This window comes from Corvus brachyrhynchos, unplaced genomic scaffold (assembly GCF_000691975.1).
Source record: "Corvus brachyrhynchos isolate BGI_N302 unplaced genomic scaffold, ASM69197v1 scaffold933, whole genome shotgun sequence".
NCBI classification, from domain to species: domain Eukaryota; kingdom Metazoa; phylum Chordata; class Aves; order Passeriformes; family Corvidae; genus Corvus; species Corvus brachyrhynchos.
The window spans coordinates 192,212-206,187 of NW_008237401.1; the positions used below are offsets into that span (position 1 = coordinate 192,212).

Below are 13,976 nucleotides of genomic sequence, written 5' to 3' on the forward strand. Positions count from 1 at the left end.
AGAAGAGAAGAGGTATGGCTGCGAGAAACGGCGGCTAAAAATACCCCGAGGACCCGAGAGAGCGGGAGGTCACTTGGAGAGCGCGTCACAGGTGCTGGTGCCCCACGTCTGGGGCAAAGGTGGCAACGCCACACGTGTGGCACTGTGGCCTCCTCAGAGCCCTGCAGGGGAGGGCGTTCAGTGCACCCAAGGAGCGGAACTGGGGTGCCCCAGACCCACAAACAGAGCCCTGCCTCGTGCCTGTGTTTTAGGCTCCGAGCGCAGCAGCCCGGCTCAGCCTCTTTGTTGGTAATTAGGGCACGACTGAGCCCCAGCTGTGCTCTGCAGGTTCTTCACACCAGTGCTGGGGTTGTGCAGGGAACGGAGATGTCGACCCCCACGGGGACTCGGTGCCCCTGAGCCCAGGCAAGGCCTCAGCTGTCCCCAGTTCTCTGTCCGCGTAACAAACACTAAGAATGTTTCGGATATGAAATGTCCGTGCCCCTCACACCTCTGACCCCAGAGGCCTTCCCGGTGGGACGCACTCATTGCCCAAGAGCAACCCCGGATTCCGGGTGGGATGTTCCCACTGGCAGCCACCACAAGCCCCAGAGGGGAGCACGGCCAGGTTAAACTCACCTGTTCTCCCAGCTCTGAGCTTCTGAGGATGGGGGAGGCATCACCAACACCCACAGTGTCGCTCCACATCACACCAGCACCGCCCTGGAGACCTCACCTCACCGGCAGATCTGCTTGAACCATTTCCCATCTTGAGTTTCAGGCTGGAGAAAAGGCATTTCAAATCATTTCTCCTCTTTTGAAGGGGCCGGTCCCTGCGGACGACTCTGCAGCGAGGGCGTGAGGAGGATCTTGCCTGGCCTCGGTCCCAGTAAATCACAGTTCAGAGACAGCTGAACTCCATTTTATGATTATTAACCCCAGCCCCGCTCATTTGTTTGGCCTGTCTGAGGCTATATATAGTGATGGGCGCAGGCATGGCCAGGGCAGAATTGTGTGCAGCTGTTAAACACAGCCCCCCACCTTCCCAAAAAAATGATTTATTAAAAAAAACAACCAAAAAAACCTAACAAAACAGGACCACTACAGTTGGGAAATGAGAAGCAGCTGTGAAGAGGAGGGATGAGGTGTCATACAGGGAGGCCTGACTTCAAAACTTGCAGGAAATGTATGAGAAATTTCCCGGTCACTTTTGTAATCCGTCATCCCCTCTGTGTCCTGTGGTGGCTCCTGGCTCCTGTCCCAGCCTGTGAGTGCCAGGGCCAGGAGCATCTCAGGCTGGACTCAGCAGGGATACCCACAAAAGCGGCTGGTTGCTCTCGCATTGCCATCAACAACGTCCTGCCGTGCCTTTGTGACAGACCCAAATCACCAGAGATGGATTAAATGTCACTACCAGGCAGGTGCTGAGCCGAGGGAGCTGCAGTGCTGCTTCTGGGAATTTCAGTAATGGAAAGCTTAGAAGAGTGGTGGTGAAACCCTCTGAACATTCTCTGAGGGAGTGCAGGAGAGGACTGGGATGGAGAAACAGAGGTGGAGAACCACGGAGGTGCCTTGCTGAGATCAGTGTCCTCTTCCTGCCCCCTCCAGCCACAGGTCCTGGCACAGAGCAGCGGGAGGGGCTGTTCTTGCCCATCGTGGTTCGTTTTGGAGCTGCCAAAGAGGGGTAAACCAGGAGAGGTGAAGGGGCTTGGAGCACCCCGGCCTGGTGGGGCTGTCCCTGTCTGTGGCAGGGAAGTGGAATGAGAGGAGCTTGAAGTCCCCTCCAATCCAAACCATTGTGGGATTCTGTGATTTATTCCACGTTGCTGGAGGAGTTCAGAGGTGTATTATATATACACCTCCTCTGTATATATACACAGAAGGAGTATTGTGGGGGAGGAAAGGGAGTGTGACCTACTCTGAAGGCCTGGTACCAGGGAGAGTGGCACTGGCACGGAGGAGACCCAGGGCTGGCCCCCATCTCTTGGCTCCTCACCAGTTTTCCTGCCTGGTTCTAACGGCAGCGCTGGCACCTGAGCCACGGCTCCGGCAGGTGCTGCAGCAGTTTAACGTTTCGTCAGGAGGCAGTGCCAGGGCCCAGCTTATCCCCTGCCTTGGATACTGATGCCAGTGCACCAGCCGGCCAGCTGAACCTGCGTGTTGACCTGGAAAGCATCCGCAGCTGGAGTCTGGGGTCTGTTCCTGATGTTACCCACGGGCCTGCACCCTTGCCCTTCCACCCTTGCTCGCAGCTTCCTGTTTGCCCGGCGAGTTTTGGGTGAGAACAGCCCGGCTGGGTTTGTTTTCATGCAGCACAGGCTGCTCTCAGCGAGGCAGAGGGAGCTGGCTTCCCCCGGGCTGTGGTTTCGGCAGCTGCTGGCCCCAGGCCCCGCCGCAGTCAGGTGTGCAGCGACCGCACCGCGCCGGGAGGAGCAGAGGGGAGCTGACATCAAGGTGCTCATCTGCAAAGGAAGGGGCTCCCAACCGAAGCACCGCCTGCGTGGTCGGCTTGTGGCAGCCCAGCCCAGCCCTCCCTGCCACCATCGAACTCGGCCCCACGCTCCGGGTCTGCACCTGCTGCCTCCAAATGCTCCTCCCAGGGACAGGTCCTTGTTCTGCTTTTCAGCCAGACACGGGCAGAGGTCTGGGATGGAAATGGGAGGGCGGATTCTCTCTGTAGAAGGCGGATTCCCTCAGGCTCACCATCATTTTCACTCTTCCAGGGTGACAGGAGCTGTCAGTCTCCCTCCGTGGGCCCTGGGGAAAGAGCGCTGCAGTCACAGGATCACAGAATCCCTGAGGCTGGAAAAGCTCTGCAGGATCATCAAGCCCCCAGCTTGTCACCCAGCCCAGAGCACTGAGTCCCACCTCCAGTCATTCCTTGGGCATCTCCAGGGATGGGGACTCCAAACCTCCCTGGGCAGCACCTTCCAAGGCCTGAGCACCCTTTCCATGGAGAAATTCTTCCTCCGGGTCCAGGCAGAGCTCAGCAAGGCTGTGCCTCCTGCCCACCTCTAGCCAGGACCCCCACGTCCTGCTTTGGGTCTCTAAGCCCAGGTGGTTTTCCTAAAGAGAAAGGAGAGCTGGGACAGTGGCACAGCCCTTGAGAAACTCTGGCTCTGTGCAAACACGTTTGAAACCCAGAACTTCTTTTTCATCCCAAATTTGCAGCAGCCTGTAGGGATTTAAGCCCTTGTTTTGCTGCTCCATCTCAATCCCGTGTGCAGGCAGGAGAGGGAGAATGTGGGGAGACAATCTGATTCACTGTGCAAATCCCCAGATGGGAGAAGAAGTTTGATTTACTGAGGCCAGAGGTAGTAAAGAGCTTGGACAGGAATTTGCACTAAACCTTTGACACACAAGACATTTCTCTTTCAGGCCAAGACAAACAAAGGAAGGAAGTGTCTGGGACTTTTAAAGCGACCTAGTGGAGACAGGTAAGGGCAGATAAGGGCTGAAGGAAGAGTGGGTTGGGCGAGGGAAGTATCCAGTTTTACAGATTTGTTGGAATCCTGAGTGCTCTGCAAATCAGGCTGAGGGAGGCAAAGCCGCCTGGGGAAGGGCCCTTTGCAGAGGGAGAAAGAGGCCGAACGTCCCCGAAGTGCTGAGCACGGCCTTTCTATTCGCCCCCCGCCTTTTTTCCACTCACTGTGCAAAGTTCTCTGTGCCTGAGGCTGGCAGGGTTTTGAGGCTCATCAGCTGCTCTGTGCAGTCTCCTGTCAGACCATGCCGGGCTCAGGTGCTGGGCCAGGGCTGCCCAGCCCATCCCGGATACATCCCGCGGTTTCTCGGCCTCAGCATTGGTGTAAAAGAGCCTTTGCCCCTTTCCATCACTCCTGGAATTAAAAAAGCAGCTGGAGCTGTTCCTGCCCTGCTGAAGGGAGAATAACGCTGTGTGATGGAGGGACTGAAACAACCCCATGTGATAAAAAGCAGCTCTTCCCTGACGCCGCCGTTCCCTGTCCCCACAGCACTTGCACGGGGACACGAGGGATTCTCGTATTTCCAGGGCTGGGAATGGGAGCAGCAAGGAGCCTTCTGTGGGACAGCAGTCAGGAAGAGGCCTGGCTCCCCTCTGGCTGTGGCATCTCTGCCTGACTCCGCAAGGGCATCCTGCAGGGAAGCCAGGCCTCCCCCCAGCCTGGCAAGCAAGGACTTTTCCGGGTATAACATCCCTGATGCCTCATCCCTGTAAAACAGGACTGCTACAAGCCTGTCCCAGCTGACAGATTTAGAATGCCAGGGTTAACCCTTGCCTGTACTGGGTTAATTTTCCTCTCAGGGTTTCAGTTTCTCCCTGGAGTCACCTGGGTGGTGACTCCACAGGTCCCCTGCATGAATCCCTCCGGGAACATTTTGCTCTTTGACCTAGAATCTTTCCCTTCTTCACTAAATTGCTCCAGCTTCCTTTTAACTCTTTTTCCTCGCTCAAGATCCAACACAGCAAGACTCAGTCGCAGCATGAGGAGGCCCTGTGGGACCCCCAGAAGGGATGGAGGATAACTGGTGAGATCCCAGGGCCAGCAGGAGCAGGGGTGTCCTCAGTGCTGTCCCCACAGCACTGCCACGCCGCCGCAGAGTCACTGACCCCCATCCTTGGTCTTATCTTGCAGGGAGTTTTGCCTACTGTGACTCATTAAACAAACGCCCAGGGACTGCTCTCCCTGGCCAGGACTCCCAGGGCCTGGACCAAGCCTTGGATGAGGTTCCTGAGTCTGAGACCATGAAAACAAAGCTGCTGCTTTCTGGGTTATTTATAAAGCAAGCTGGACAAATAAACCTTTCCTACCCAGAACGGTCAAGGCTATGAATCCATAGTTCTACTTTCCTACGGGGACCTTGTTTGTGACTCATTCCCGGCAGACCTCGGGGGCTCCCAGTGCATGAGCTGGGAATGAGGAGCTGCTCACAGCAAGGAAGGGCTTGGCTGAGGCAGCTGAAGGCTCCTGAGCACGGTTCACCCTCCTCGGTTCACCCTCCTCCGTTACTATTAAGCAAAGACCTGCCCAGAAAAGCCATCTGTGAGACAATCAGACCCTTTCCAATCCCAGAAAACCGCCTGGAGCACCATCTGGAGGCAGCTCCTGGAAGGTGGGAAGGTGTGGGCAGAGCATCTGTCGCACCTTTCCCGGGATGGGGCCGGGGGTGTCCCTCTGTCACCTCTGCTGGGGTGACGCGCTCATCACCGGGACCCTCCAGGCTGGGCAGGACCCAGCGTGGCCGAGGAGCTCCCATCCCAGCAGGAGCTATCAGGACACAGCAGGAGCTATCAGGACACAGCAGGAGCTGGGATTCGAGGTCCCTGAGCAGCAGATCATCGTCCTGTTCTGGCTCTCTGGGACCAGGTCTGTTCCTGGATATTCGGCCCAGCCATCGGCTACTCTGGCAGGTGGCCCCAAAATGAGGATTTTTCACACTCAGTCTCTCCTGTGTCCCTGGAAAGCAGGAAGGAGCCCCTTGGATCGCGTTTTTTCCCTCCAATCTGTGCATTTACAACCACGGTGTAACTTTTTGCCCATGTTTCTCTGCTCTCCATTATTTCTTGTTGCTGGAGCGCAGATGGATCTGCCTGAAATTAGGGAGCTTTCTCCAGGAGTCCTTGGTTGGTTCGTGCTGGGCTTGACTTGTTATCAATTTTTCTAAGATTTTCTTACAAGAACCAGTCTGACTAAAGTATCTTCTGCTGGGTTTGACCACAGCTTTGTTATCCCGCTCCATCTTTCCGATAACACTCGTGCAGCGCCGGGTGCCATTTCTCTCTGCTCTCTGGAAGTGGAAATTATGATATTTTTAAATTCTGCTGATGCTGAGAAGAGCTGTGATTTCTAAGAAGTGATGCTATGCATGCCCTGACACGTTTCACAGCTCAGCACCGAGCGAGTCGTGCTTTGCAGCTCTCACTGAAGAGCCTGGAATTGGTTGGGGTTTTTTTTGCAGGGATTTGTTTTCTGTAATCTGATCATTCATGTTGTTCACAAAGACAACTTGATTTTTCAATACGTGATCCGCTTCCTCCACGGCCGATCGAGGCTTCCTGCACAAGGAGTTGACTCTTTGTTGCCGATTCCTGAGGAATTCTCACCAAACACGGGCTTAGAAAACATTTGGGTGCAGCTCCGTGGCTGCTTTGGGATGCCCACCCCAGGCAGCTCAGGGTGCTGTTTAAGGCTCAGTTTAAGGCTCAGTTTAAGGCTGGTGCATCTCTGGGTGTTGTTTTTCTCTTCATGTCCTATGTCCACAGGATTAAGCACTTCCTTCCCCTTCGGCCCTCGAGGCTGTTCTCAAAGCTGGGAGCCCAGGGGCTGCTTGAGCAGGGCCTCCCTATCACCAGAATCTGCTTATCTGCAGCTCAGAGGAAATTCTGCTTGGCTGCTGTGTTCCAGCTCCGGATGAAACGATGAAATGCCTCCTGCGCGAGGGGCCGGGGAGCTGCTCCCCAGGAATGGTGTCTGGGAAAGCAATCAGGGGCTCTGGTTTCACGGGGTCAGCGGCCACGGGGCCAAAGTCAGCTGGTGCCACGGGACTCGTCCAAGCCCCTCAGGGCAAGAGGTTTCAGGATTTTGGAGCTTCAGAGAGAGGGAGGCGAGGGACTCGATAAACATTTAAGTGGGGAGAAACATCTCGAGACTGAAACATCAAATAAAATCCTGTCAAATGAAATACGATCACAAGGACTGGATTAAGCCACTAGAAAGTCTGGGCAGGTTTAAGAGCTCACTTGCGCGGAAAAGGGGGAGAGTTTGGTGTTTTCAAGTGTTTCTGCACCACTCACGGCGTTCCCCAGAGCCTGGAGCCTGCTCTTGCTGCTAAAAATAAACCACTCAGGAAGGCTCCCGCCAGCCTTCTCAGGGCTTCAGGTGCTCTGAGCTGAAAAAGAGGAGGAAAAGCCACAAGAAAAGAATGGATGAGGCTGTTAGATGTGCCTGGGTGAGAAATGGCCACCTCCAGCTCCGCTTGACAGAGCCGTGAGCAGGGAGCTCTCGTCTCACTGGCGGTAATTATAGTTTATAGAAAACAACTCACCTCTGTCACTTCATTTCCCGAAAGCTGATGGAGGAAGACTCAGAATTAGGGGGAGAGAGAGAGTTTGTGTTCTCTTTCTAGAAGACACTGCATGTTTTTATTCTCCCCCTTCTTCGTGCGTGTGTTTAGATAAAAGTTAGGACACAAAGACTTGGCTGGATTGGTGCCAAACTAAAGCTCAAGAAAACAAACTTCAACCTTCAAGGCCAAGAGGTTCAGTGGGTCGTCAAAGCCGGTCCTGCTTGCACAGGAAATCACATCATGTAATCTCTTGTTTGGGACTTTGGCAAAGGATAAAATCCTTCTCAGAAGGGAGCGCTGCCATTTCGGAGAGCAACAGCCCAAGAGAAACACATCATTTGAGGGAGCAGGGATTTTTCAGGATCTCTCTGCTCCATCCCTGGCTGGGGGAGCAATTATTTATTTCATGGCAATTAAAATTACCTTCCTTCCCAAACTATCTACAGAAGCCTCCACCAACAGAGGTGAGAAGGAAACATTCTCCTGCCCAGTCCAGGACCTGTTTCACCATTCCCAATCCAATTCTTTAACCTCTCAAAACCATACTTTACTTCTCCCCCTCTGCTCTGCCAGGAGACCACGGACAATTCTCCTCTGTGCAGGGCTTGTCGCAGTCTTGGATGCGCTCTGGAGTGATTTTATCCGAAGCGTTTCTTTAGCTTTCTCATGGGCCATGTGGAACACTATCAAAAGCCATAAAACTTTATGTATTTACAGCCTCTTCTGGGAGCACAGCGCTCAGAGCATCACTGTAGATGTAAATTAGCTAAATTATCTTTGCTTGGGATGGTTGGATCTCGCCCAATTACCATTGTAGTTTCTCATTCTCTTTGGTGCTGACAAACAACGCCTTTAAGTGCTTGTTCCACCGTTCTCCCAGATCCCAACACCAAATAATTCTCTCATCTTCAGCCTCTGTTTTAAGAGAAACCTTTGGCATTTTTCCTTGACCATCTTCCATCCTCTCTGGGTTAGTGAAAGTTCCCTTCTTGTCTTTCTGGCACCTTCTGAGTGAATTTAATCTTGCCCAAATCACCTGACAGGCTACAATGAATTCTAGTGCAGCTCTACCCTGTTTTTCCCTTACTATATTGAGATTTCTCTCCTCTGTCAATTAGAATCCTCATCTCACCTCACCCTTTGAAGTTTTGACACATTTCAGCCTTCTCGGCATTACCCTTCATCAGCTTCTTGTCTGGAGAACGACTGAGATCCACCGATTCCTTCCACACGCAGAAACTCCTCCATTAATTACCAGTGAGAACCAGTGCTGCTGAATCTTTTCCAAATCTGAACACCACAATTTTTCACTACTTTTATGCCACGATTGTAGGGCCACGTCCCCCTTTGGGCCAGCTGCTGGAATCAGAGGATCTGATTTTGTACTCTGGCTTTCATTCGTTAACAACACGGAAAATCCCATGGATTCTCTCTACCCTCTCCTGGTGGGGCTGGTCACCGCCTCATCGGTCATTTCTGGAGTAAACCACAGCCACTCTCCCCACTGTGGATCAAAAGGGAGAGTTAAGAACTCCCAACATCCCAGCCTCTCCCAGCGCTCGTGACCAGGGTGTTGCTGCTCTCCCTGCCCCAGATCAGCTCTGGGGCTTCCCAGCCTGGCTGAGCAGCAAATGCTCCGGGCTTATCGCCCCATCAGAGCAGTTGGAAGACAGTTGAGTGTCTCTCGGGGCGCTGATAGCAGGGAAGGCTTTGCTCTCGGAGATAAGCTGCCCTCCCGTTGGTATCTCAGTGTCTTCCAGCCCTTCCAGACACACCCTCACTCTGCGGGGATGGTGAGGAGCCGGGGCTGGGGCTGAGGACAGTTAACTGAACCCCTCGCTATCATCTGCGCTCTGCTCACTGGAATCGTTCCTCTCGTGTTGATCGAGCCTTTGCAGTGACCTCATTGCCTCGGCAAGCTGTAAACAGGCAGGCAAAGCCTCACGTTCTTGGAGACGGATTAATTCAGGAGAGAAAGGCACTTCGGGCAGGTATTCGAGCCTAAGGTTTTGAAATGCACGACACAGCTCAGTTTTCTGCTTGAGCGGCTGCCCAGCTCTGGCTGTAGGTTTTGGGAGAGTCTCATAAGCATCCCCTGGCCGGTTTGGGGGGAACTGGGTGTGTCTGGAGCGCAGCTGCTCCCTGCCAGCTCCAGCCAGAGCTCCCTGCGTCACCCCACGGCAGCAAACCCAGGCGCTGGTGGTTACGTGTCACCCAGGGCTCAGGTACGGGCAAGGCTGAAAGTCCGGGCCACCTCTATCTGGAGGAATCAGGAGATGCCAGTGCCACCATCAGGGTGAGGAAGGACCAGGGTGTGCACAGAGGCTGTTCTTTGCTGCACATCCAAAGTGTTTGGAACCAAGGAGGGCAAATACGGGGGTGAGGCAACAACGTTGGTCTCACAGTTTCTGTATCTATTATATTTTAAAAATTTCCTTTTTCATTTTAAGCGCTGCCCAGTCCTTTCCTTGGGCCGTGCTCAGCTCAGTTGTGAGAAGGATGATCACCCTCCCCAGGCAGCAGACGCTCTCTAAGGTCCCGCTCTGCTTTCGCTCCCTGCTTTCGCCCATGGGAAACCACTTTCCCAAAAATAGACATATTCATCCAAATAAAGGGGCGGGGGTAGGAATATTGTTAAAAAATCATCCAGCTGCGAGGCAGAAATCTAAAAGCGGTGCAAAAGCATCGCTCTTTTTCACAGGCCGGGGAGAAAACGGCGCTGCAACACCCGAGCAGCATCATCCGTGGAAAGCCTCTGCCATCTGCTGGCATCGCGTCCTGCAGCAACGCCTGTGCTCGGGAGGGTTGGGGGCCGGCCAGGAGGGGAAAACGGGCATCTCTGAAGTTCATAAGCTCTTTTCTAGGAGAAACATTACCTGTTTCGGTCTCATCAAAAATACCGAGGGCACAGAATGGTTTGCATTAGAAGGGACCTAAAAAATCATCCGGTTCCACGCCCCTTCCAACTTCCCACTGTCCCAGGCTGCTCCAAGCCCCATCCAGTCTGGCCTTGGACATTTCCAGGGATCCAGGGGCAGCCCCAGCTTCTCTGGGTGACCCGTGCCAGGGCCTCAGCACCTTCACAGTGAAGGATTCTCTCCTCAGCTTTCCGAGCAGGTGGAGACCCCAGGCTTTTGGCCAGGGATTTGTACAAAGCCATGAATTAAACACCTCTGTGCAAGGACCAAGAGAGTGTTTAAAGTCGGCTTTTGCCACCTTCTTTCCCTGGAGAGGTTTGTACACCCAGAGCAGAGCAGCGAGCGCACCCAAGGGCAGAAGTGGGAGCAGCACAGCCAGGGGGAGCAGAGCCAAGGGGAGCTGAAAAGGTGCAATAGAAACTGTGAAAACACCTTTTTATTTCCTGCCTTCTTACTCGTGGAAGCCTCACCTGTACCTGAATTCCAGTTAAGGAAGTTAGAGACAATTAACAGAGAAAGAACTCAGATGTTCAGCCAAGATTCGAACTTTGTCAGGGAAATTCTGTGGCCACACCTCAAAGTATTTTTAGTTCTGGCATTTGCCACTCAGATGGAGCTTCTTGAAGCTTCCCAGCGTGGCAGGCACCGTTTCCAGAAGAGCATTCCCAGGTTCTGTCTTTCCTGCTCCATGGTGCAGCTCACTCTGGTGCTTCAGAGCCCCTTCATTGTGGCCCAGAATCAGCCGAAGGAACTTTATAACAAACAGGTATTTTTCTGGACAAATAAACCAGGATTTCCTTTCAATCAGCTCAGAATTCGATCAGCATTATTTGATGTAACAGAATGTTTTGAAGCCAAGGACTGTTTTCAAACCACTAACAAAAATATTTGTATTTTTTTTTTTCCTCTGCATCTTATTGCAGCTCTTTTGCTTTTCCTTCCCACCATTTATCTTTCACAACACCAAGCCTTGCTTGTACTTCCTGTTTGGCTGCTGGTTGGTAGTTTTCTCATTTGCTGTTATTTTTGACTTCCATCCAAGCTTTGTATGATATTAATAGCTGTTGCACAGAACTGTAATCATCCTCAAACCAGCCCTAATATTAGCAGAAGTAGCCAAGAGCTGTTGTCAAGGCCTGAGGGATTTGAGCAGTGAATTTTCTCCTCCATCCTGCCCCTTCTGCCCCAGCCCAGGGAGCCAAAACACCTGCCCAGCACCCAACTCGCCCAGCCACATCGTGGCCACCACTGGCAAGAGAGAAGCAGCCTGGTCGAGCCCAAATGCACAGAAAGATACTGAAAGAAGATGCTGATGTGAGGATTCAAGAATTAGACGTTATTGGTTGTCTAATTAATGCTTCAGCCTAATCAAGATAGAGCAATCACTCATTGTTCATCCAGCAGTGCTAACACTCATAGCCAAATTACTCATTTTCTATTAAAGGTTGTCAGCAACAGAAAAAAATAAGCACAGAAGATAAAAGCATCTACCCTGCTCTTCCAGCAGTAAATTCTCCTCCTTCCTTTGCACTGCTGCAGTGACTCATCAGCATCCTGAGGGGAACATAGTGATAGGTTTTTTCTTCTTTGCTGGGAGGAGTGGATTTTAAGGCTGGTGGCTTCCTCCTTCTCTGTTTTAGAGTCTACTCGAGGCTACTTTTTTTTAATGTATTTTCTGCTACTCTCTCCACTGGAGTCTTTCTTCCCAGGGCTGCAATCCCCCGTTACACCCAGATAAACCCTAAACCGTGTGTCCTGCATTTTACCCATGTTTTTACTGTCACTTCCACTGGTTTCTGTCACCTGCCCAAACCTCGATGGGCAGCAGCGGATTCCTGGTGAGTGAATACCCCTGGGGCCATCCCGAGCTCAGCATCCTGCGCTCTGCCGGCAGCTCCTGCTCCTTAAGGAAGGACTTGGGATTTACCCCAGGGACACCGCTGCACCTCACACAAAACTGTGCAAATGCAATTGCCATCCCCTTTTTGCGGGGCAGGTGCTGTTACAGGCAAAAAGAGAAACTCCAGCAAAGCTGCCAGGGCAGATCCAGATGAGCCCTGGGGACAAGGTGCTGCAGAGTCACACGGAGCCTTTGGCTCCTCACTGATAAGGGTGGTGCTGCATTTCCTTTCTGCACCTCGGCATCCTCCATCGTCTTACACCAGCTGCTTCCTAAAAGCTATAACACCAAAGTCCTTTTCAGCAGGGAGAAGGGCTCCAGCGGGGAGTTCAGACCCTGCTGCTTTGACCACAGGGTTCCCTTTCTTGTCTACCCAGACCCCAGTGTCATTTTATGCAGGGAAGGCAGGAACTTCAGGGACAGGGAGGGGATACTTTCTATTTTGTTTAAGCTCTTTCATTTTCGTTTCATCCTAGACCAGTGGTTTAGTCAGACTCCACGCAGGAGAGGACATCCCTATATAAGGCTCAGTCCCTAGGTTACAGACTGTCCTAGCCAGGGTCTGCTGCAGTGTGGAAGAGGTGCAGCCGAGCCATCGTCCCTCAACGGTGACGTGACACCCGCAGCAAAAATGAGGTGAGTGCACAGCATCCGTTCTTGTCACAGCTCCCACAGCGACAGGGCGTGGGGGGAGAAGGCTCAGCACAACATCCTGGCTCAGAATCTCACCTTGGTTAAGGTTGGAAAGGTCCTCTGAAGGTCGCCTTGTCCAAGGCACCCAGACAGCTTTGGAGTCTGAGGATGGAGACTCCACAACCCCTCCAGGAAAATTGTGCAAGGACTCTCTTCTCAGTTAAGTTTCCTGATGTCCAGATGGAGCTTCCTAAGCTTGTTTGTGCCCTTTTTGCCCTGGCACTGGGCACCACTAAAAGAGCCTGGCACTTCTTTGCATCCTCCCTTCAGGTATTTCTACAGCTCTATGATTCCTCTGAGCCTTCTCTTCTCTGGGCTGAAGAGTCTCAGCTCTCTCAGCCTTTCCTCGTGGAAGAGATACTCCAGTCCAACATTTTCATGACCTTGTTGGGCTCTTTGTTGTGCCTTTTCCTCACCCTTCAGCTGAAGGCACAACCCCTGCTTCCTCCCCACAGAAGGTGAAGTGTGGGTGGGGCTGGCTCTACTCTCCCTTTTTGCAGTCTATCCCAGGGCCTTTGTCTTAGGTAAGAGAGCAGCCCTGGCTCCAGGCCCTGGTGAGTCCATTGCTGGCTTGCTGTTCTCCAAAGGGTTGGCTCACAGATAGTTCCCTGAGAAATGGGCTGATTGGAACAATTTGCAGGTTCTTTAGTAGCCTGAGTGCAAGGGATGTGTTGAGCAACTAGAGAGAGCCCCCTCCTCCACCTCCCTTCCTCTTTTCCGCTCTCCACGGGCACCCTGGGGTCCCCACCCTTCCTTAACTCACCGTTTCCTGTTCATAGCAAGGAGCAGCTGAAGGAGAAGTTGGATGCCCTTCAATGTCACTTCACCTGGAAAATGGGTGCCAGCTCTTTCAATCCTCCGCATATCCTGCAGAAGTTGGATGTTGAGATCAAACACACGGCCCACCAGAACCAGGTGGCCCTCCTGGGGCTCCAGGCCTACCTGCACCAGCTGAACAACCAGAGCACGGAAGCTCTGCGAAGCCTCAGAGCTGCTGAGGAGTACAACAGGGAAGAGGAGCAGCCGGCATCTACTGCTGGCTCTTTGATTATCTACGGGAATTATGCTTGGATTTACTACCTTCAGGCCTCCTATCAGGAGGCTGAAAGCTGCCTGGAACGAATTCAGCAGCTCTGCCCAACTCCTTGGGATGTGCGGCTGATCCCGCACATCCAGGCCCAGAAAGGCTGGTCCCTCCTGGCTATCAGAGCCCGGAACGGGGAACAGGCAAGGGAGTGCTTCAATGTGGCCTTGATGCTTGAACCAGAGAACAGATCTTTCCGTACCGGGCTTGGAATGGCTCTTTATGCCTCCTGGATTTTCTTCCGGCAGCCTGATATTGCAAGTGAAGCCATAATCCAGTTGGAAAGAATTGTCCACGAGCAGCCAAATAACTACAAAGCCAAAATATATTTGGCCAGGCTACTTGAACAGTTAGATAG

General features: G+C 52.8%; 1 protein-coding gene and 1 long non-coding RNA gene across 2 annotated transcripts in view; both read left to right on the forward strand.

Moving 5' to 3' along the window:
- Positions 1–1,084: 1,084 nt before the first annotated feature.
- On the forward strand, positions 1,085–4,738 carry LOC108445849. The gene is made up of 3 exons (XR_001860876.1): positions 1,085–3,416; positions 4,413–4,485; positions 4,593–4,738. It is a non-coding gene; the product is annotated as an uncharacterized LOC108445849 (long non-coding RNA).
- Positions 4,739–12,100: 7,362 nt separating this feature from the next.
- The window catches only part of LOC103613215 (interferon-induced protein with tetratricopeptide repeats 1-like), a 3,274-nt gene continuing 1,398 nt past the window's right edge, over positions 12,101–13,976 (forward strand). The window contains exons 1-2 of the mRNA XM_017730744.1: positions 12,101–12,477; positions 13,314–13,976. Coding sequence (XP_017586233.1) covers positions 12,473–12,477; positions 13,314–13,976 — 668 coding nt within the window. The 5' untranslated portion in view covers positions 12,101–12,472. The remainder of the gene's footprint in view (positions 12,478–13,313) is intronic.